General features: G+C 55.0%; 3 protein-coding genes across 3 annotated transcripts; 1 reads left to right on the top strand and 2 right to left on the bottom strand.

Moving 5' to 3' along the window:
- Positions 1 to 5059: 5059 nt before the first annotated feature.
- On the top strand, positions 5060 to 5983 carry N0V96_002573 (uncharacterized protein; the record flags this gene model as incomplete). Its single annotated transcript, XM_053187388.2, has 1 exon — positions 5060 to 5983. One exon carries the CDS (start codon positions 5060 to 5062, stop codon positions 5981 to 5983), a length of 924 nt encoding a protein of 307 aa, XP_053054892.1.
- A 2411-nt stretch (positions 5984 to 8394) lies between these two features.
- On the bottom strand, positions 8395 to 11350 carry N0V96_002572 (uncharacterized protein; the record flags this gene model as incomplete). Its single annotated transcript, XM_053187389.2, has 2 exons — positions 8395 to 9608; positions 9679 to 11350. 2 exons carry the CDS (start codon positions 11348 to 11350, stop codon positions 8395 to 8397), a joined length of 2886 nt encoding a protein of 961 aa, XP_053054893.2.
- Positions 11351 to 12218: 868 nt separating this feature from the next.
- Positions 12219 to 16147, bottom strand: BEM3 (Rho GTPase activating protein; the record flags this gene model as incomplete). The annotated part of the gene is made up of 2 exons (XM_065756558.1): positions 12219 to 12508; positions 12556 to 16147. 2 exons carry the CDS (start codon positions 16145 to 16147, stop codon positions 12219 to 12221), a joined length of 3882 nt encoding a protein of 1293 aa, XP_065614927.1.
- Between the last annotated feature and the right edge of the window lie 7882 nt (positions 16148 to 24029).

Here is a 24029-nt window from a genome sequence, read left to right as displayed (position 1 = left end):
TGGGAAGAAGGATACTATGTGACCCCCATTCTTATATAAATATGATATACAACAGTAAATAGTTTGTAGTAGCGAACGTGGGCGCCTTTGACCCCTTATTAGAGGAATCCTGCATCAAACATTTTCATCATCAACATCATCATCATCACCAGAATTTGCTTACTGGCCATCTCTTTACCCTTGCCGTTGGTATCCGGACTCAAGGAATCAGCGAGTCAATTCAAATTGATGTTGGCTCCACTTCGTAGAGCAAGTTCGTCTGTCCAACGCCATTGAAATAAAGTTGGCTTGACTGACTGGCATCTGGATGTGTTGCAACCCTGCCATAGCTCAGTCTCAGCTTAGGTACTCCAGCTAGGCCCTCTAACAGATAACAACAGAGACAACGGCCTCCTTCGAGGGAACTAATGTGCTCGTACACGGTAGCGATTGGGCAATCCCTATGTTCTCATCTTCCTAGACAACCTAGCGAGGTTACGCAACTGCTTGACATCACCCTCGGTGACAATCATTTCGTCACCCCTCATCACTAGCCCATGCTTACTGACAGGGAAGCCCGAATTGAGAAAGAGATAAGAGAGCATCGACATTGGCCTGCTGCGAGTGAAGTCTTGCCCACCACTTCGGAGTTTGATTCAAACAAGGCGGGGTAACGGAACTTAACAGGAGTTGGAGAAGATGTGGACGCGTGACCGTTCTTGCACATGTTGCTGGCTGGTTCAGATGCTGTGCCGTGGGTTCAGGGTCCACCAGGAGCTCTACACTACCGCGGCGCGGAGCCGGACCTCCGGGAAGCGGCCTGCAGTGCTAGCTTGCCAGGTGTTTCGGCACAGCAAAACAGGCGGAAGAGGTGGCAATGAACCTCATGGCCGCTGCTGTGTTATCTAGCAAAAGAAATGTTGGAATGGACCTTGATCAACGTAGCCATCACCAATGGAGTAAGCCTCTCACCATTAAGCTTTCTCGTGACACAACAAGACGCATGGCTTATGTGGGACGGTTGCAAAATCAGGGCAGGCTGCACTGGATGGACTGGCTGCCAAGATAAGCCAGCTGCGTGGCCAGAGAACGGTTCACGGTTGTCGTGTTGCTAGCGGGAGGGCTAATCTGGCAGGCCGGGGATCTATCTGGCCAAGGACGAAATCCGCGTGCGAAATGGGGTCCGCTGGTGTTGAGACCCGGAATTTGCGGGGAAGCAGACCAAGTCGAGCGTTGTCGAAGACGAAGATGGATGGGAATCCCAGCAACGAGTCAAGAAGGGAGCTGCGGATGTGGATAGTCTGGGGAAGTGTTGAACAGAAGGGTTGGTCAGGCCAGGGTTCGGGGAGGTCGGCGGTGTTCTGGTTGGCTTGGGGAGGGATGACGGGTTCGGGAGGGTGGGATCTAGGTAGAGCATCAACAGAAGAAGGAGGAGATAAACGTTCCAATATGTGCAACGATATACTAGGTGCGGTGCCAGAGTTCTTCTTGGAGTTTCGACGTGGGATACAGGCGTGCATGAACAGAGGATGCAGCGAGTCGTGAAGTTGCGTCGAAAGAAACATGTTCCCCTCCTTGCTTCGTTGCTTCGGGCACTTTATTGACTCGAGTAGCCGGGTGCGGTGCATCAATGAAGTGAAAGAAGACATTGTATCCGTAAGCCGTAAGGTACGGAGTACGGATACTGTTCGCCATCCATCCAACCAACCCCCACTGCCCACGTCCCTGTCTCTGGCGGCTGAGAGACCAGGCTGCTTCGCCAATCTCTCGTCGCTGAGATCCTGCGTGCCACCTGAAATGCATCCTGGTCCAAGCGACGGAGGGTAATTGGAGCAGTGTGCATGTCGCTGACGGATGGTTTGTCTATCCGGGGCAGCACTTGTTAGGGCCCGTCTGCATGCCAAGTGGGCGCTGTCAAAGATAGAAGAAGGAGGCGTCGAAGTCCAGCATGTCGAGCTAAGGTAGCCTGGTTGCCAATAGTCTATGTACAGCACACCCAACGTGACTGAAGGAGGACCGGATGGTGACACGACAGCTGCTCGTGTTGGTCGAAGAGACACGAGCGTAGTGTGGGTTGTGAATGTGGTCTGAAGAGGAGGGAATTGGAGATTTCGATGTGGCCGTCTTTGGCAAGTTTTGCATCGGAAAGCTTCCAAAGCAGCCTAGACCTTCAGGGTCTTTGGTCTTGGGTTCAGAGGAGGAGAGTACAGACTTTGAGCTTGTCGAGTAACAACAAGTCTGTTCTCATGGTTGGCAGTCGTGGCAGTCTGCAAGGGGATGACTCCCGCTGACAAAAGTTTCGTACTGTACATGGTGGAGAAGTTGCAGCGAGATCTTGGCCTCTCCCATCTGGTCTGAAGTCAGAGTTCGTTTTTCGAAGCTCGAGATGTTTGAGGTGGCAGAAACATGGGCAGATGATGGTGCCTGCGGATGGGCCCATGGTGGTCAATAGACGGCCCAAAGTGGCGAGAGCAGGCATGCGATGGCACGCGAGATGGGACGTCTGTCTATTGTCCGCGCGTGTGCTTGGTGGTCTAGACGGTAGACTGCATTGAGCTTGGTATACGATGGGTGCAACCGTATGCGTGGTGGACTGCGGGCGAGATGGGTGAATGTCTCTGAGTCTGCAGATGCGAGCTGTGTGGGAATCTTTGCATTCACAGGTGTTTGGCAGTCATTGCAGTGGTGGTGGTGGTGGTGGTGGTGGTGGTGGATAGGCGTTGAAGGGGGGTTTGGGTACGTACCGCAGATGGTCGGTTCTGATGCAAGACTGAGGGGGAGGGGGCAAGGGGGAGGACAGGCAGGAGGAAGAGAGGATAGAAGATGTGCAAAGATGGCAAAAAAGCAAGACAGGAAATGCGGATAGGAAACGATGGTTAATTACGGCCCAATACCTCCCAAAAAGATCAGCATACCTAACGAATTAAATGACCGGGACAGAGACAGGTGGAAGAGACGTAGGCAGTCGTGGCAGTCAAACAGAGACAGAGGAACAGAGACCCGGAGAACGTGAAGAGGACCCCTTCTTTCCCATGTTGGGTCCTTGCTAAAATCCTTCCATATGCAGCCCAGCTCCTTCCTCCCACCTGTGTGGATTGTACAGAGTACGAAGAGTAACAGAGCACGAACGACCGGCGTGACTTCCACAGCAGTCAGAGACAGGTGCAACTCGCAAGTGCAATCAAAGTCAAAAGTGCAAGTGCAGGTGAGAGTCAAACGTCCCGTCGCTCTTTCCCACCTCTGGCGGCTGGTTTGATTACCCCGCAAATCATTCGATTGGGTGACGTCGACAAGCGGGGGTTTGGCTGGTTCAGAACCCGGCCGTCTAGTGGCTGCAAGCGCTAATCCAGCACGTCCAGCACTAGTAATTGCGCTAAGACCGGTACGTACCCGTGCGCAATGCCGCCAAAGTGTCTTTGCTGGAAGCAACGCTGAGGCCATGCCTTCCGTGATTGGGTGTTGTGTCTGTGAGCCCGCGCTGGGTGGGCAGCCGGGGTTGTGGTATAGTGGATGAGGAAGGCCCTGAGGGTGTGGGAGCTGCCGTAGCCTCCGCGCCAACCTTCCATGCTGAACTTGGCATCTTGGGTCTTTTAGACCGTTTTTGGCTCCAAAGACTCCCGCGTCGTGGTGGCTCCTTCTATCCCTCCACGATTCCACCATTTTCCAGTGCAGGTCAGAGGTGCAGGCAGGTGCAGGTGCAGGTGCCGTTGGTGTTGCAAGGAAGAGTACGAACGGCAAGAACGAGAGCGAGGACAAGAGAAGGAACGAATAGACAGGCAGGAGCAGATGCCCCAATAAGGTAGAAGGAGCAAGCCAGCCGTAAACCGCGTTCCTTCCACGGCTCCATCAAACAAGCCTCCTCTGGTCTCCGGTCTTCTCAATGCCGTTCAACTTGGCAGACGCACACCTGAACCCTTCCCCGTCAACATCACGATCCTTGCGTTGACATTAAACCTCTTTCATCTGCCTGTCTCCCCTCTTTAACCCTCCCACGGGACTACGGATACTACACGAATGCAATACATCAGCTACCCATCAGAATTCCACCTCTATCCACACAGAGCCATAAAACACATTCATCGCGGCATCACAAAGATAGCAGCTTGTGTGCTTGTCAAGCATTCCAGCCTGGCGACTGGCCAACCCTAGGCCCCTATCTAAGATCCAATTCGGAACCCAAGAAGCTATTATCGGCCTCTCAAACGCAAGCCGACCGACCGACCATCCGACACCGCATTCGCCTCTTCCCCACACGCACCGCCATCCCACCATCATTCGCCTGTCCTGGCTGAGCAAGCAAATCCACGCCATCCGCCCAACACCCAGAGACCAGCCAGCAGCCCGCCCCCGGCACCAAAGCACCTCTAGCACACACGCACGCAAGCACACACCACCGTTTCACCCAAACCACTACAGAACAGTGAGAACAACCAGCCATCGCCCCTCCTCTCAACTCTCTCTAGCCCGTTTACTCTGCCAATCTGGCCCTCCCTGCCCCTCTCCCCTGCTACCTGGCCCGACCTAGGGTGCTGCCACTGATCCAAGACCTGCCCCCTAAGCTTCGACGTCACTCAATTTAGAGCTTCAACCCGCTTAGCTGCTTGTGTTGGAAGCGCCGCTTAGAGAGGACGCTTCCCTCGTCGATCCCCCAGCACAAACGCACAAACGAAGCACAAAGACGAATAAGTCTCTCTTTCTGCCTCTCGCCAGGCCAGCAACCCCCTTGATCGACACCTTTTCACGACGCACTACAGAGGTACACTCATCCCATCCCTGGCCCTTCCCTTGTGATCAACCTTTTGTAACCCGCCCCTAGTGTCACCCCAAATCAGTCCATCGGCCACCTCGATATATAACCACCCTGTTCCACACATCCGCACCTGTCGAACGATTCCCCGTTCGATCCCTCTTTCGATTCTTTCTAGATCTCACCCCACGCAAGACGCACCTCCGAAACACAACTTGGACTACCCTTTGACTACCTAAACGCATACAACAACTCGACGCACGACATACCGATATCCCCGACTACATATACTACAGCCCCCAATTCGCTCCTTTACCATCTCTTTTGCCCATCATGTCCAACGACAACTCCAATACCAACCAGAACACCCAGAACAACCCGAACGAAATGCATCGCCAGAGACGTGGATCAGTCACCCAGCAGGCTATTGCCGGTCTCTTCAGAAGTAACTCCACCTCCAACGGCGGTGCTTTCCCTGGCACCAGCGACGCTCAGAGACGGAGACTCTCCGTTACCACCGGTCTCGGCCTTACCGGCACCTCGCCCACTGGTGCTAGTGCCTTCAACTCTCTCCGACGGGGAAGTCTTTCGACCAACTCCAACGACTCCATCGATGAGAATGCAATCGACGAGGAGGAGATTCCCCCCAACGCCCGCACAGCACCTGCCACTCCCTTCACCCGCAGAATGAGCTTTGGAGCTCAGGCAATGCGCACCATGCGCAACGGCGGTGGAAGTCCGGGTTCAAACGGTAATGACTTATCCTCTGCTTCTGCCACTCCCGTGCCTAGCACTCCTGCCGCCCTCGACAGACGGAGCAGTGTGCACTCTTCACGAGGTGTTGGTTCGGTTGCGAGTTCCACGTCACCGGCCAATACTTCGTCAATCGCTGCTGCTCTGTCGTCGGCCAGGCGTCGATCCAGCAGCACTGTACAGGCAAGCATTGCACATAAGCAAAGATCATCTTCTGACGTGTTCTCTCGTCCAGACCAAGGTTTCAACTGGTCTGAGCAGCTTAGATCTCGCGCCGAGAGCTCTGTTCAAGGACCTCGAGCGTCTTTCTCTTTTGGCTCTGGTCTTTCATCCTCTCCTCCTCGCGGCCCCGGCAATGGCGTCGCCCACGACCGTCAGAAATCAGTCTCCGAGATGCCTGCTCCCCCCGCCCAGGCGGCTGCTATGAAGCCGAAGGCCCCGGAGCGACCCAAGCCTGATGCCTTCCAGGAACGTATCCTCAAGGGCGATTTCTACATGGACTGAAATGTTCACGTCAGGAACGGCTACTACGACCGATGTTGATCATCATGCCATCGTAACAAGCCCCGTCAAAGATGGCATTTCACTACAAGAACATGATTTTCGCCAAACGGAAAATGAGAAAAAGATCATCAAGCGTTTCACAGATTCTGAGCGTCCTTCATCCCTGTCTATTTTTTAAGCTGGGGAACACTTTCTATCGGCTCAACCCCACGTGGCGTTCGGTTGGTTGTGATGCAGCCCGGTTGCGGCTGCACACTGAGCGGGGAAGCTCCATACCACATGCACATGAGACCGTTGTCTCACATTTGATCACGGAAGCGGAATGCAACTGCAATTTCACGAGGAGTTTACAAACGGCATGGGGAATATGGGGGAGGACAATCGCAAATTGCAAGATTTCGGGTTCCAAAACAAAATTGGTCCGGAAAAGAACATGCCTGGCTATTGCTTGCGGCCCATCAGAGAATGTTGATGGTGTCAAGATCTCGACATGGATTCATGTCTGGCGTACAGAGAGGGGGAAGGGCTCCGGTATCGTTACATCGCTGGCGGTCACGCGGCGAAAGGCTTTGGGTTGGAGACCGGGCTTGTGCCGGCGGCCGAACAGACTGAAGGTGGGTGGAAGCATGGATTTTGCGTTTTATCAGGCGGCCGCGATAGGTACAGAGTTCACAACAGGCCGGACTTGGAAGAGGGGTTAGGTTGCGGGCACACAGCCCGGGCGAGAGGCGGATGAACGGCCGGCGATGAACGCCGAGCTTAGCTACCATGAGAAACACGCTCGGACCCGAATTGAAAGTTTCGCGGTCCCAACCCAAAATTTTGATGTTATCATTCAGTGAGACCTCACCTACCATAGCCAAATACGAGGGGTGAGTGACAATGCCTAATGTAAATGTGTGCCTCTCGGGTCGCGGCAAGCAACTTGTTAGGCAACTTGTTAGACACGGGTGGTAAGCAGCCAAGGCATCCCCGAAAGACACAGCGTGGGATTAAACTGGGTCTCCATTCCGGGTGGTCGGTATCTCGTTCCCATTCGCCGGGAGCCAGGCTTGCAAGGTCTCACTAGCGGGCGGCGAATTCGTGCGTAGGCACCGTAGGGCAGCAGGTGGGCTCGGGGAGACGGGTTGGTTCCACGGAGCTTCTGTCATTACATTCCCCACGTGAAGCAGTGGTTGGTAGTCCACCGCAGGTCCCGTCCTATCCAGGGGTGACGGACAGTCATCATCAATCAACTCATTCCATTTGTAAGTCAAGGCCCGGTGTAGCATGTGAACACGTAGGTAGGAGTGTTGGGTAATGAGGAGTTGAGGTACTTTTGTGTGAATGTGAATAACAGTCAAGAGAAATCTATCCTTTTTTGTTCGCCTGACCAGACTTTCCAAGCATCTATTCATCGTACATAGGTATCTCGTATAAATGACACATGCAAAAAAAAATAAACAACGACATTGCTGAGATGGGTTGTGGAGTTTCGTGGGATGTAGAATCGGATGGTTTGCGAGAGCACAACTCAGTTCCACTCACGAGCTCCCAAAACTCACTGGTGTTTGTAGCGAGCGACCCTCGACTCCAATACCTCCCTCTCTCCCCTCGGGATGTTTATTCCGACCATCTAAGAGGGGATGAAGCTAGATTCCGCCGCTTCATCTCTTCTCCAAAGAAAAAAAAAGTGCGATCTTGATCCCAGGTTCCCCTCTCTTCTTGTGCTTGACTTCTTATTCCCAAACGGGCCCCTGGGAGACGTCAGAAGAGTTAAACTTCCCATCTTTCCCCTGGTCCCCCCCCTCTGTGACCAATATTCCTCTGCCCCTCATTCCTTCCCCAGAGTCCCCCGGATCTGTCCTCGGCCGTAACTAAGATTCTGCCATGCTGTAGTATGGCAGTTTCATGTAGACAATAGTTTAGTGTTGTGTAAATGAGTCAAGACCCGTCGGTTGGGCTTTCTTTGTGAGGTGTTTCGGCTCCGAGCATGTCCAAATCACCCTCCACCCCCGAAGCCCGAGTAGGGCTAGAAGCGTCGCTAGAAAGCTTAGACCAGAAAGGATGTGGGCCGGTCGACAATGGTATCGTGATTTCTGTCATCGCTTTCGGAGGACTCCGTAAAAGTTAACTCTCCTGTCCCCCTTCTTGTCGGAGAGTTGAGGTGAGGATGAGGGACGGGGGTCTGGAAGCAGACCCCGCAGGTCGGTGGTAAGTTGACAGGCCGTATACGCAAAATGCGACATCCGACCCAAGGTGTTCCCATTACTCCGGCCGGATAGCCAGGGCCACTCCGCCAGGTTCATCCCAACCCCCGAGCGTCAACAAACGCCGGCCGTAGATACGCGCGTGAACCAGGTGTTCATAGGAGCGGCCTTTTGCCATGGAGGTGAGTTCCCGTAATTCGACACCATTTCCGGGGGTATCGTTCACATGGGAAACATGGGCGGTCCCGATCCGCCAGGCATCCCCTCAAAAATCTCACCGAGCCCGCTCATCCCGCTCAACCATGGATCCTGCGCCATGACATACCGCATCCCGTTGCTCAAGCTTCCCGGACTCGTTCCGAACCCCGTCGTGATCTCCTCGAGCGATAAATCGTTCGTGAAGCCCGGGTCGAGTCCAAAGTCTTGTAAATCGTTGGTCCAGACGGGATTCAGCCACGGCGCCACTGGATTCGGCCCCGGTCCGGCTCCTGCTCCACTTCCGTCGCCCGGACCTGCAACCGTCGTCGCCGCCGTACCGCTCGACGCCGCTGTCCCCGGCCCGGAACCAGGTCCGTCCATCGGGGTAGGCGTGACGGCGCTGGGGTCGTAGAGGAAGGACTGGCGTGACGGGGGCGGGTTCCAGAGGATATTGTTTGTCGCGCCACCACCACTACCACCGCCAGAACGATCGTTTTGCGTAGCGATCTCTGAAAGCAGGTGAAGAGGCGTGTTGGCGGCGGGGTATTCATGCATCGGCGGATGCTGTTGCCCTGCATACACCCTTTGCTGCGCTTGCTGTTGCTGCTGTTGCTGCTCCTCCGCGGCAGTGGAAGCAGGTGTCGCGTCCGGCCGTCGAGAAGATGGTTGTGCAGCAGAAGCCGGCGTCTCAGGCTGCGAATTTGAGGTCTTGAACCCAGCAGCAGCGTCCGGCACAGGTAGAACACCCATCGCAAGCCCCTTACTCTGCTTCAGGAACCAACTCCGCAACATGACCAACACAATCAAGAACTTCGCCGCAGGACGACTCCGATCATCCGACGCAGCGGCACGGAACTTTTCCAGCAGCGCGTCCAGATAATACTCCACCTTCATGTTATCCTTGTCAATCACCCTCCCCAGCTCGGAGCCGGGCGCCGTGGCGGAAAAGTACATTTTGATGAGGACCACGACAGCGTAGGCAACACGGACAAAGTTGAAGACGGGCAGGCAGCGAATGCTGGGCACCTCCATTGCTAAAAACGCCTCAAAGATGCCGTCAATGGCTGAGAGGCAGGCTGACAGGGCGTTGATGTGCGAGGTTGTCAGGGTCAGGTTCGTGAGCATGCCGTCTTTGAGGGTGGCTGTGTCAAAGGGCGGGCGGATGTCGTCCATTTGGGTGTGGAGGGCGATTTCGTGCATGTAGAGCGAGAGGACGTGGAAGGACATTTTGAGGGTTGCTTCATCCGGTGGTCGTCAGCCACAGCCTTCATACAACCGTCGTGAGTATAAAGGGGGATAGTAACTCACATTGCATCTCCTCCTTGGGAACGGAGGCACTATACTTTTCCAAATCCCTCTCCAACATCCTCAGGGAGTACTGCGTCCTCGAATCCGTAATATTCGGCACCACAGCAGGGTCGTCCATGGAGAATTGTATGCCCACCTCTTCGGCAAGTCGATGCGTCCACACAAGATGGCAGAAATACTTATCCGACGGCGCCGCGTCCGCGCTCGTCTGCAGAGCCTCCATCGACTCGGCCATGAAACTCGTCCACCGCACCAGGTTCGGCCGGTGCAGCGCCATGGAGGTATTCGCCGCCAGGAAGTACGCGGCCAGCCACGCCCGCCTACACTCGCTCGTCGTCGGGTCGGGCGGCGGCGCCCTCTTGAACGGGTGATTGCGCCACTGGTACGGTATCTGCATCTTCCTGCCCGCCGTGCGCCTCCCCAGCCCGATGTCCAGCGCCATCACGGCGCCAATGTGTACGAGCTGGTAGAACTTTAGCTCCTCAAAGTGCTCGGGCGGCCAGTACCATATCACGGCCACCTGCAGCGCCTGCACAATCTCCAGACTCTTCTCGCCCGTGATGATAATCTTCTCGGCAAAGATCTGCATCAGCTCCTTGACCAGCCTCCGCTGCACGTTGGGGCTCTCGGAGCTCGACGCCGCCATGATGGCCAGGAACAGCAGCGGCTTCGCCCGCCTCGTCTCCTCGGCTGTCGCGCCGCGCGGGAACACCACCGCTGGCATGTGCGGCGCCATAAGCGTATTGTACCGCTCAAATAGCTCCGCCGCCTTGTCCGCGCTCAGGATTCCGCGCTCCACGACGTCGGCGTAGTCGCTGCCCATGTGGATCGGCGGCGCCGGCCTGGCCCCGATCTGTCCGCCTTCCGGTATGTCGCTGCCGCTCGGCGTATCGTCCCCACGGTCCGAGTGTTTCCTCTTTTGCCCTGCCGCGGCGGAGGGCGCGGGAAAAGTAATGTGGTCGAACCGCCCCTTCTCCGCCGCGTGTGCCTCCTGCGGATCGAGCCCTTCCACAGATAACCCCGTTCCAGCAACCGTACTCGAAGTCCACTCCCTCGCGAGCCCATGGCCTCCCCACCCCTTGTTGTATGGATTCTCGTCCCTCCCCGGCGTAGGCAAGGTCGTATGCGCGCTCGGCGTTGTCGTCACCGCCGGCGCGGCGCCCGGCGCCGCGGAGCTTCCGCGGGCTTGCAAGCTCGCCGTCAACGCATCAATCTTCTTCTCCAGCTCCGCGACCCTCGAGTCCGTTTTCTTCTGCCTCTTGCGCGTCGGCATTGTCACAACACAGTTCCTCCCTGCCTTCTTGCACCGCTTACACGGGCCCTCGGTATCGTTCGGATCGGGTTCGCATCGCACCTTGAGACCCCGGCACGCCTCGCATGCGCGCGGCCGCTTGGGGTCGTCGTGGTTCCCGCCGTGTAGCGCATCGTGCTGCGGCGTCTCGCCGTCGTGGCCCGAGTGAGGCGTCTCGGGGGAGTCGGGGTGGTGCTGATGGTGATGGTGTCCCTGTCCCTGTCCCTGTCCCTCGGAGCTTGCTCCAGCGGCGGCGGCGGCTTCGTCATCGTGGTAGGCACCGGCAGCGCCTTGAGGGGTCCCGCTCATGCCATTGTTGTCATTGTTAGAGGGCTCCGCGCTTCGTAGTGCTGGGTCGAGAACTGCGGCGCCGTGATCCATTGCGAGCGGAGCTTGGCGAGGTGCAGTGCTGAAAGCCAATATCGGATGATCGGTGACGGCGACAGAAAATACCGACCTTTGTTCGGCGGAGGGCACGGAGAGTTGTGGCCGACGGGTGTGCGCCGACCTTTCCGTCACTAACAAATATTAGTCAGCGGCGAGGGCAGCAAGTATCACGCTGAGTGACATTCAAAAGTGCATTCACATTCCCATCTCGCCTTTGCAGCAGATTAACCCTAGGTTGTCCCTTCTCAGATTGTGAAAATTACTGATAAAAAGGTTTTCCGTTGTTTAAGCTGAACTAAATATGTAGAATGCCAAAGCCACACCTTCGCTGCATGCGATCCCGGAAACCATGAGACGAGGTGCCACTCGCAGCTCATCACCATCAACGCCATGCTGAGATCTGTGAAACAAAGCAAGCATAAACCATCAAAAGCCGCACGGGGGGACAGCGACGCCTTGAACAGCAGTATCTCCTGTGTCCATATGATACAAATGTTGTCCCTCAGACTCATTGAATCTTCTACTTTGCCATCAGGCACTCCGTTTCCAGCTCACTCCTACTTTGGCACGCGAATGCGAATGTGAAACAATTGACAGTACAAAGAGGCTTGAGATGTGTAGGTGTTGATCGGTATTAAAAAAGCGCTCGGCGTCGATCCGAGATTGGTGTGGTATGTTCGGGTATATTGGCGCCATCATGTCGTCCACGCCCCGAGGGCTGACATTAATAAATAAAACGTGAAGAAAAATATGCAAGGCATGGTATCAACGCTGCGTGTAAACGAGTGGGTATGTTTGCGTAACGAGGGAGTGAAAGTGAGGCCTGAAGCAACCAGACTGACGAGAGACAAGGTAAGGCATCTCAGAACTGGGTCTCTTCTCGCAATCGACTCTTGGAACTTTGTGGGTTGAGACCGACCATGTTGCCCATAAAGATGGCACTCTCGCGTCTCTTGTGTTGGTCGTATCCTGAGGAACCGTTGTCGTAGCCACGAGCCATTTGCTGGTAGTTGTTGTTCTGATATCCAGATGGCATGTACTGAGGCTCATATGTTGTACCACGGCCGATGGGTAGTTTGGTGGTGGTGTGGGAGACTGCCGAGCACTCTGTAGGTCTTGGAGCAGAGGAGGGGGGGTGTTGCCGGTGCGTTGCTGGCCAGTCATGGCATCCATCAGTCTCTGGCGATGCGGTGACTGACTGGACCCCGCTGATGTAGAAGGACGCGCATGTTGGGAAGGGTCGTAGGAAGGGCGATTCGGAAGTCCATTGTTCATCGATGGCAGGGAGCCTGATCTCTCTCGGCCCGTCTCTCCTTCGGCGAATGAAGACGGCAGCTCATACTGCTCAGGTTCCAAGCCGAAGATGCCAAAGTAGTTTTGCAACAGCAGCGCGAATACCGGTGCTGGGATGTTCAGAGTTGGAGAAAACACGATGCCCACGTTGCGGACCGTCATCTTGTTCATGTCTGCGTTGTTGATAATCTTGATCAAGAACGCAATCAGATACTTGAGTAGAGTGGCATTTGCTTGGGGCAGCCTCTGGACCAGTTCGGACACAGCGGCAATTTTGTCTCTTTGGTCTGTCATCTCCGTGACAGACAGGAACTCGAGGTGGAGGTCCCGAGTGAGTATTGTTGTCGGAAGTTCACGGAGATACAACTTCAATAGCGACGCCACAGCATGAATGTCGTAGTAAGTCTCATCGGTCACTAGATTGACATCGCCCTCGGTGTTGAAGCGCTCGCGTAGCTGCTTGATAACGACGTTTGAGCCGCTCAGGCGGAAAATGCCTTCCTCTAGAATTGCGTTCTTGGCGTCCAAGTATTGAATGCATCGATACACAACGGCGGGGAGGGGCACGTTTACATCGACAGGGTGGTTGTAACGAACAGCTTCGGCCAAAGGAGCCCCGAAAGCTTGGCGAATTGGTCCCTGGTATCCGCCCTGGGGAGGTGTTGACGAACCGCCTTCGCTTCCACCAAATAGAGAATCTTGGCCGTCGGATGACGATCTCGTCTTGGGGCCAAACCCGAAAAAGCTTCGCTTCTTCAGCTTCTTCTCCTCGTTGACGGGAACGCCAAGTCCTGGTCTATTTCCCCATTGCGCAGAGTCGGCAATGACTTGCATATCCCGTGGAGCGGAGATCATCATGGATGGCTGCGAAGACATTCCCATGGGTTCAACAGAATGGCTGATCTCTGCCATGTGTCCAGGATTTCTGGGACGCGCAGGTCCGCCATGGTGGGGAAGGTCGCCTTGAGAGGTCGCGTCGTACCTGACGCCTATGAGGCTGTCGGATTCGGTAGGCTGATGATGGTGCTGTGAAGCGGTCTTCTTGTATCGCTGCTTCTTCTTTTCGGCACGCTCAGCTGCGCTAGCATGTTGGCGATCTTGAGTCTGCTGCTTCGCGGCATGGGCTTCATCTTCTTCCGGATCTTTATAATCAATCCATCTGAGTAAAGCGTCAACCCACTGGTCTCTTTCCCTATCATTCTCGGCACAGAGAACGTGCTTCACGTGGCTGGTCGAGTCCTTCTTCTTTGGCTCGAGAATCAAGAATGCATGACGGTACTGGTTGTCCATGTCATCCGAGTTGGCAGACGGTTGCGGTGACTGGTTTTCGTTGCTCTGAGACTGTTTGCCGATCTGAGAGCTAGGAAGCTTGATGGTGCCCAAGTGGGCGCCCCCAGGTGTTTCATAGTACTTCAGATGCGGCCCATCAAGGACAAAGAAGCGGGCTTTCCAGCCACCAAAGTTCTTGCCTCTCTTGGTGAGATATCCAGTCCTGAAAGGGCGGCCGCCAGGACCAGTCTTGACTTTAGCTTCCGCCATGCTCTCCATCGAGCCGGCGTCATCTGCGTTTGGTGGCAGTGTTTGGGTCGACAGATATTTACAGAGCTCAAGAGCACTAGCAGTATCCAGAGGAGTCTCCAGAAGCTCTTCCAGGTAGTGATTGAGAGCAATTCGCCGCGCGTCGAGCTTAGCAGGCGCATGGCCACTAAAGAGTGACCTCTCTGGTGTCTTTGCGGTGAAGGCCGGGCATTGTTTCAACCTTTGGTCGAGCTTTGCGAGCGAAGCAGAATCCTTCTCAACCCGCCAAAGCTCGCCCGGTTCGGAACGCGAGAAAATGGCCAGCGTAAACACCGGATCCTCTTCCAGTTGTGTCAAAGACATCAAACTTGCTCGAGACGGTTTCATGCGCGAGGACGCAACCTTCACCTTGATTGTTGGCAAGACGTTTGGCGGCAGGAGTAGATCGGGGTATTCCTCGGTGGTGAACCCCTTGAAGATGCGACCACGTTCGGTCGGACTGCTACGGCTCTTCTCGCTGGCTGAATCCCATCCCTTCTTGACAATATTCAGAGGCTGAGGGCTCTTGAGAACCATAGGCTCTGGGCCGGCTGGTGTTTGAAGGGAGTGGCCGGGTGGGAGTGGGATTGGCTGACGAGGTGGCCGTGGCGACAGAGGTGCGGCGGGGAACGACGAAACACTGGGTGCAGGGCTATCAGATGACGGGCCGCCCATCGGACGCGGACTTGATGGTAGCCCAGGGCTCAGCAAGGGAGCGTCGAGAGTAGTTGCACTAAGAACTGATCCCAGAGAAGCTGGGATGTTCTCACGCTGCATCCTCTTCGGCGGGCTTGGTGGCAAACCCGTTGGGGCCTCGGGAATGGCCTCAGTCGGTGAGTTAGTCTGACTGTGTGTTGTGCTCTTCTTGGATAAGCTTCTTCTCTCCGCCTCTTGAATGGCCAAGATCTCCCGGTCCTGGTCATCTTCTTCGCGTGTTCTACGGCGACCGCGTTGTTCAGTGAGTATTTCGTCCACCTCTAGAATGTCGTCGAAATCGGAGTCAGAATCATCGTCTTCAGCGCCTAGTTGAGACTGGCTCTGGAGCTGCAAAGGAGCCGGGGGAGGCTTCCGTGGCGGTGGGGCAGGGAACTGTGAAATGCCTTCGCTGGCTGCGGATGCTGGCTCTGTTACTCCTGGAGGCTTAGGCGGAGGCATGCTTGGCGGCTGGCTCGGTAGGCTTCGGGATGGTGGAAGGCCAAAGTTCAGGGGAAGATCCATGATTTGATCGTCCTCATGCTCCCTGCGTGCCGCTTCCGCGGCTTGTTCCTCGGCGTCATGGTCGAATTGATCATAAGCGTGCTCATGTGCTTTAGGCATCTCGTGGGACGGGTCTAGTAAAGCACCAACAGCTGATGGAGGGCCGTTGGGCTGGTCTGCGGGAGGCGTGATCGGGTAGGGGGCCATGGCCATATCCACGGGCGAGTGTTTCTGACTGTCGGAGTCTAGAGTTGGCGAGTCCGGTGCAACGACCTGTCGCTCCTTTGGAGCGCTGACGTCGACTGTCGGTATCCCTCTGCTAACGGGCATCTTGAGGACCTTGCTGCTAGTCTTCGATCCGTCGGCCCCTGTGAATTCCGGTATTGACATGACTTCTTTCAATTTCTTTCGGTACTTCTCCTTGTCCTTCAAGGCCCGTTCCAAATCTTTGTTTAGACCCAAAATCATGGCCCTCTGCTTGTCGACTAAGCGCCATAGTTGCGCGTTCTGTTGCGATTGCGAGTTCTTCTCTTTCAACAGGTACTGGATTACCGCCTCCGGGCTGCCTGCAGTCTTGATCAATCCCTCAATGTCTGTGGGATCAGACTGACTGCCAGCTGCGCCTCTGTGCGACTGTGACTTTGTGGAAATGGCTGAAATGGCAGAGTCCATGGAGGAGTTCCGCGGCGCTCCTTTGCTCTGTTTGCCCCGCGATGCAGCGGCCAATCCTCCGGAAGAGGACATTGGAGATCGGAGGGGGCCTGCGAGAGGCCTAGATATCAGAACAGGTTCGGAGGTGCTTCGGTTATCATTCGTAGGGAGCGGTGATATTCTTGGTCTACTGTGACTGTTTCGTCTGTCAGCTGTGTAATGTGTGGCAACGCGGGGAGCAACTAGAAATAGTCGAATCGGCAGGAGGCGACGAGACGCACGCGTACCGTAGTGTGCTGCGTTCGGGCGTTGATGAGCGGGACGAATCGCTTTGGTAATATGTCTGCGGTTCTCCTGAAAGATCTACTGGAGAGCGGAAGTCGTCGGTGGGCGTCGTGACTATGTCTGGGACAGTTCGAGAACGGTGGGTATGAAATCTTGCGCCGGGTGGGAAGAAAGATGACGATCGAGGAGAGAAAGGGCTTGTCGGCGAAGAAATGGCAGTGCTCTCGTGGAGGGGACTGGGTATCGGGCGCCGAGGGGATCTATAGGGTGGAGGAGAGCATCAGTCAATATGCTGCCAGGCCAGAGCCGTGGATCCAAGTCCCACAATATAGCAGGATAGATGATGGCAAGGCAGCTGGGGAGTCGGCGTTGAGCGAAAAGTCAAAATTAAAGAGTCGCAGGCCGCCAAGACAAGCACACGATATCCTCGCAGACCGGGGATCGAGGCAGAAAGAGGTTGCGTTCTCTTTCTCTCCTTCTGCGGTTTGCGTTCGGTGGTAGGCGTTGGCGTGAGTGGACAAGCGAGCGAGTCGCAGGACTGTTTGTCTGGCGGGCGTGGAAAAGGCAAGGCAAGGTGGTAGGGTCAAGGAGGAGAAAGAAAGCAGCAACAGCAGCGACAGCAAGAAAAAGCAAGGCGCAGAGAGGGAAAATGGGAAGCAGACAGGCAAACCAGAGCGAAGCAGAGCAGAGCAAAGAGTGGACCGTTACTCATTTGGTAATCAGAGCCAGTGGAGGCCAGTGGAACGTACCTTGGAGATGGAGTAAGAAGAGGGCTGGTCGCACTGCTAGGAGTGTGACTGGCAGCGGTAGCGGCAGCGATGCTTGTATTGGCGGTGGTGCTGTTGTTGCTAATGCTTGCAGGATCGGATGCTGGGATCAAGAGGCCTGTCGTGGGGCCATCCTTGGAAGAAGGGGAGTAAGAGGAGACGTCTGCGACCTGCAGCCGGTGAAGAGGATGTTTTTGGTGAGGGAGGCGAGGGTGATGATGAGCACCGGGGGCGACAGCAGACAAGCGTGGAGCAGCATCAGCAGCAGCAGAAGCAACGGCAGAAGCAGAAGCGGAAGCGGATGCGTCAACGGGAGGACCAGACGTGGAAGTCGTACCAGAAGCATCAGGATCTGAAGTTGAGCCCTGGGCACTCTGAGTCTGGAGCGCAAGCTGCGACATGGTGGGCAATGCGACGGAAAGACAACTGGCCGGCGGCCCAACTAGGGGTGTGTGCAGGGTCAGAGCTTAACGCAGGACAACCTCGCAGCGGTTTCGAGATGCCTGGGTAACCCCGACTGCCGTTGCATGTAGACCGGCCTCCTTCCAGACGGGATGCAGATTGTAGTATAGGTTTTTTATTTTTGTTTCTCGGGAGCGAGCGAATCCAGCCGGGAAGGGACGCGGACGGAGAGCGGAGCCGAGGGGTCAGTCGTGTGTGCAAGGACTAGACGATGCTGATGAGAGTCGACTCTGATCTGTTCTGATGCATATAGGTAGCCAGTCGGACAGGTAAATCTGGGCTCTGCTGGGTTGGGTTTTGGGAGTTGAGGTTGTCGTCACGGGTTGCTGTAGTATTGCAGGGCGAGCAGGACGTATGACGAGGATGTGGAAGGACAAAGAAGGTGAGGTTGTATCTTGGACGTGGGCCAGAGCAGAGCACAGTAGATCAGATGAATGGCGTCCTTCGAGTCCTAAGGGAGGGATGGAGGGCCCGTTTCGCGGTGCCGGATATGCTTTGTGAAAGGAATGCTGCCAGCCGGGCGTGAATGAGACAAGTGCCCGTTGTCTTGGGTAGGCGTGCGCGTGTGCGTGTATGTATGTGTGTGTTTGTGTGTTGTGTTGTGACGGGGGGTGATGCTGGACGAGAGGACCATTGGCTGGCACAGACACAAGAGAGAGAGCGAGAGAAGCAACTCGGCTATAGACGATTTGGCATCCGCGAGGTGAGGCCAGAAGCAAAGAGACGGGAGGATGTGGCCGTTGGGGTGGCCGAAGTGTAGGTTTTCCGATGAACAATGCAGTGCAATGCAACGCGAATGATGGTGGGCCAGGCCAGACAGACCAGCTTCAGAGTCGACCAGCGTTGGGGGGGGAAGGATTTGATGTTGTGGTGTTGTGATGTTTTGATCAAAGAAACCCCTTATTTCCCGTCTTGCCGCTTCCAGCAACTAGCAAAGGGAGGCTGATCTGTGGTGCTGTTCGTGGCAGAGGAGGGTAACATTCGAGTCGGCCGTCAATAAAACTAGCGGAGAGCCTAGAAGTCTGGATAAGAAGATCAGAATATTATCTGTATAGTACATTCAACCAGTCGAGTGTATCCGTCACCAAACATCCATTCCATCATTCAGGGCAGGTCGGCAGCGGCATTCGCAACCGGACCTTAACAGGAGGGGGGACGGCGGGGGAGAGGAACGTACATCTGAAGGTTAAACAGGGTGCCGGGGAATAAGTGGCCGGTCGATGGTGGTGGTGGTGGTGGTGGTGGTGGTACCTGGAAGCGTGAGTAAGGGAGGTATCTTTGCACCACAGGTTCCGCGACGATGTATCCGTACTTGGCAGCCAAAGGGGCCAATGATAACCCAAGAGTCGTAGCAGCAGGATGCGTGGACTTGGAATTGGCTGCAGGTGGTGCAGTCCCCTGTTGCTGCTGCTGTACGTTCCTGGTTGTGTGGGTGGGTTCGTGGTTCTTGGTGTCTGCATCTGCCGCTGCAAGGTGTGGCCAGAAGGGGAAGGATGCAGTTGGGATATGGAATAGTCTGTACTCCGTGATAACCATACGCTGGGAGGTTTCCTGAGGGCCTTCGAACTTCCGTCCGTTCAGGGGCCAACTCGGGGAAGAGGGACGAGGATGAGAATGTCGAAGAGAACGCGAGCGTGACCGTAGACGTGGACGCAAGGAGAGGAGATGAAGAGGAGGATGCAGAAGAGATTGGATTGACAATGACCACTGGCAAGCCGCAAAAGAGATGCGATGCACCATCAGCATTGACCTCTGGGGTTCATTTTGCATCTCGTTGTTGGTCACCCGGATGATGGATTCCTCCCTTCCATCATCCCCTCCCTCGAGGCTCCATGGCACCGTGGCTCCTCGACCATAAACGTGCTAGCTAGCATCGGAGCAATTGCTGTATCCTCCCCGATAGTTGTATCCCTTTGGAGCCTTTGGCCCCCAAGGTGAACGGGAATGTCGGTGTCCCATACACGTGCCACTATCATTTCAAAACGATACTTGGTGCGGGGCCTCGACGGCGCGCTGCGTAGAATGATGCTACAGGATGACAGTCTGGTAGCGAAGAAAGTATTCGTCTGGTAACCCTGTCAGCCTTTGCCTCTAGTTCGCATACTAAGGGTGGTTCAGTCATTTAGTGTTGGACTCTTAAGGTTGTGAGAAACGTCTTCATCTCCCAGGGCAGCCGGTCTGCCGCTGGTGTGTCAATGGCGAAACCGTCACCCTAGATTTGTTGTTCATCGTCCATGGCCTTGCCGCCATGATGGCTTTTGATGGCGTTCTGGACTTTGCCTCAGTAAATTAAGTCGTAACCAAGGGGATTGTTCATAAACGTTTTTTGCTGATTTTTCTTTAGCGGGTGAGAAACAAAACTGAGGTCTACTCAAGCCACCTGCATGTTGAAAGTGCTTAGGCTTACATAAGGCTGTTTCCAAGGTACCTGCCTACGTAGGTTGCTCCTTCACGATATCACCTTCCTTTCGTGTTCATGCAATTCCCTTTGGAAAGTGCCGACCTCCCTACCTTGGTAAATTGTTCTTTCCCCAGTAGGTAGACAGCAAGACTGAATGTAGCATGAGGTGCCTTGCTGCTTCTGGATTTGCCCAAATAGGTTGACGAATTATTACCTAACGAACTAAAGGTACTGCGAAGCACTTCTATCTGTCCCAGGCCATGAGGCATCCCAAAGTTCCGTATCTTACCTTACTATGTAGGTCCTCCAATTTTGATGCTTCGTGTCTTTTCTGCATCGAAATCAATCTCCAGCCACGTCTGGGTCCCAGCCTTTTTGCCTTTGGTTTCACTTCCTTCGTGCAGGCCGACGGAACCAGCAAACCGGCACCACTAGGTGCCGTGGGAACCTTACCAACACGGGCGCTCACGGTTTCCCACGTCAGCCACGTGTGCTGGCCAGCAGCAACTTATTGAGCCGGCTAGTTGTGGTTCCAAGGCATCGTCAGAGTCACACGCCCGCCCTACGCCCTTGGAGACTCGCTACGCCAATCTCGAGTTTTGTTCTCCATCCCGACTCGGCAATCTCTCCCAACCTCGACGGCTTTTTTATGACTACCTTACAGTCCACTGGGTTTGTCTATCTACCGAGAAAAGGTCGGCCACGATCAGATGTCGCCAGCTCCTCGAACGACACTGATGTATTTAACAGGTTGGAACTCTCCGGCTCCCTTTAACCTTTGACGTATGAACCAACCCAGACCGTGGTCTCGACCCCTCGGCTCCGGAAAGTACCTCGCCCTCCACGACACTATACAGCCCTCAAATTCATCCAATAACCTGCCAGACATTCGGCAGCCAACATCAGCAACATATTGTCGTTGCGTAATATCCCGAATGTCCCGCACTGCTGGCGAGTAGCCACAGGTCATCTCGCCTCTCTCCCGAAACACCGGCTTTCTTGAAACATGTCAGTCACGAGTCCGCGTACGACAAACATACATGTCTACGTATTACAGATCAGTACGGAGTACACACGCCAACTGGCTTTTGTCATCTGGCTCTTTACGCTTCCCTACCGTCGTCATCCACAGCACCTCTTTCCAAGCCTCGCCAGCATCGCAAGGTTTGGACCGCCTTTGCACTGGGCTCCATCAGCCTTCAGGCATCTGTACATCATCTACACCGCGCACCGAGGCTCCTTCTCGGCACTTGGAGAGACTTGAATCTTCGAGCTGGTCAGCGACATTCACTCACTTGTCAGACTGTTCGTTAACTAGGTATTCACTTGTCCCCTACTCCGCACAAAATACACAAGCAAAACATCTCCAGTTCTCCTACGGACATGCTCCCTCCACCACCACATCCATGCATGCATGGCACGGGTGCCGTAGCGCTGTGGGCCACTCTCACACACCCCAGATTCCTAACGCCACGACCCAAGGCCTTAATTAATCTCAGGACCAGGGGTCTTTGCTTGGTTTGATCCAATCATACCCCTGCGTTCCTCGTCTCCTTGGTCCTCATACCTCTTTGAGGTCCTCGAGTCCCAGACATTTGATGCCTCCACTCCAAAATCAGCACTTCAACCCCCAAGACCAGGGCTAGGGACGGGAAAGTGGCCCAAGCGGTGTTCTGAGTCTGGGCCAGCCAGGATCGAACGCTCGTCATGTCAATAGGAAGAAAAAGAGAACTGTGGGCACTTGGAATGGGATCCATCCGAAACTGGGATCCTCGCCAGTCACCATCGTCCAGCAAATGCTATCCACGTCCTCCGTTTGCTGTCACATTTGACATGCTATTCGCGGCGCGTCCATAGCATTCACTCGACGTGTCACGTCTTCATGGGAATGGCAAACTCCACAGCGGCTTCATGCGCGAGCAGCTGTCGGCTGGGTTTTGTCCTGGTGCTGTTGCTTCAAACGCTGTCTGCCACGTCGCACGCTATCGCACCCATTGGGAATGTATGCACTGAGCTTTCGCCGTGGTCTGGCTTTGCCCCCCTTTGGCCTAGGCCTATGGAATCCTACAATACAACAGACAGTGACTAGGCTTGCTAGGTATCTCGCCAGACTCGGTCTAGCATGTTTATGTGTCATGCAGGAGGTAGCACCGCTTCTGCAGGTACAGACTACAGGCACATCCTCCGCCAGCAGGAATCGTGGAATTCGCACGCTGAGTCGGGGAGCTAAGGCGCCCGTACTTCGGACTGGCAGTCTTGGGTTGGGCAACTTCATCCCGACCGACGCCCGGCGACTATGACCGGACACATCCCGCACTATCTTCTACTCAGCCGTCGCTTGCGCCGTCGCATGAGTGCACCATGTCTCCAGTGTAAACATCTACTTTATAAGAACGGTTGCCTCAACTTCGACGGAAATATCATTGAGGGACAGTTGTCAACCCAACTTCCCTCGAATTGACGGGCTAGATTTCTAGGAATCCTCGCTGGATAATCACTTCTCGCAAGGATCCGTGGTCTAGTGTTACAGGACGGGAAACTTGTCGAACCCCTTCAATCTTCAATTTCGTCCGGCTTTTGTCGCCAGTTGCACTCGTGGGAGTCAGATGCGATGCTAGACTATTGCGCAAGTCAGAACCCCGAGCGCCTGAGGAAACACGGAACTCTGCGGCCAAAGACTGCTCATTACGGCACTCGCCATGCCTTCGATGTCTTGGGACCAGTTTCCACACCAAGTCATGAGGTCACACAACGCAACTGGGCAATCGCTCGAGCCTCCCACCAGCGCCTTTCAACTGTATCTCATGGAAGAGTCTGGGCTTTGAAAGTTTCCAAAGTCGAGACGCCGTTGAACTCCGGAACAAGCGGCCATTGATCCACGTGTGCAAGCCTTTTTTTTTTTTTTAAGAAGACACTGGCATGATTGGCAACTCAGAGCTTACCGGCCTACACAGCGTGAGCGAGTTGGGCAGTCAAGGTTGACGAGGAAAGAGCAGTGTCTTTGCAACAGCCTCTACTTCCACCGATGTCACTGAAAAGTTGGTTAATTAGAAGGGGGCCGCAGAGTAGTCCGTCAGGCCGGCAGTTTTCTTCGATCTGAAGAGGCTCAATGTGCATCCGTAGGGGCAATCACAGCGACAGCGAATTGGCAGACCCGCTTGGAACCGGCATTCCGAAGCAAAATGGCAAGATAAATGTCTTTGGGCCCCTGAGGCTCGCGGGCGCAGGCCATCAGTTCTTTTCCAGATACGGAGAATTGTCCCCGGTCGTGTTGATAAAGTCGACATTACGGCCCTCATTCAGCCAACGAGAGAGCTCAGAGTGGGATGGAACAAGCAACAGATGGCAGTGAAGAAAGCGGGTCCTTGAAGAGACCAAGCAGGTTCTGATCAGAAGTATCAGAAGTCGATGCCAATTTAAACTGCAGCAGCGGTGTAGACTACGGAGTATGGCCTACGAAAACCCTCTGGCGGCAGTGCAGCTATTCCCGACTGGTGCTGTGGGCGCGAACCAGATGCGAGTACCAGGAAACCCCTCTCTCCAGCGTCGCTTTTTCCCGTAGTGCCTGACCGGCCGTTGTTCCTGGATCCTGATGGCTGGTGGGTCCAGCAATTTTAATCCATTTCCATGAGCGCACTCGAGCTATAGGCGCGAAAGCCCAGGAGCCGCTCAAGGCGCGCAATGGGATCCCACACTACGACCCTGTGAAGTTTGAACCGCCACTAGATCCATGTCGAGTACAACGACGAGACAACACTGGGAAAAGGAGCCATGCATTGCGCTCGTCTTTACGTGCCTGGCTTGCACTCGCGAACGCCTCGAGACGCCAGAACGAACTCATGAGCCAGAAGCCGCTCTGAAGGGGGGACACCATTGGTGGCCTGTGCCAGCCGCATCGGAAGCCAAGCGTTGGGATCGACAGAGCCAGCCAATCAAGCATGGCGTGAGGGCAAGAGGACTTGGACCCTGAGAAAGACAGGTGGGAACTTGGGAGCTCATTGTATTGCAAACTGGAATAGCCCCTCGTCCCAAATGCGACCAAGGACAATGCCGTCAGGAA

Source organism: Colletotrichum fioriniae (assembly GCF_027942845.1).
Source record: "Colletotrichum fioriniae strain IMI 355084 chromosome Unknown scaffold_2, whole genome shotgun sequence".
Lineage (NCBI taxonomy): Eukaryota > Fungi > Ascomycota > Sordariomycetes > Glomerellales > Glomerellaceae > Colletotrichum > Colletotrichum fioriniae.
This window is presented reverse-complemented; position numbering and strand designations above follow the sequence as displayed.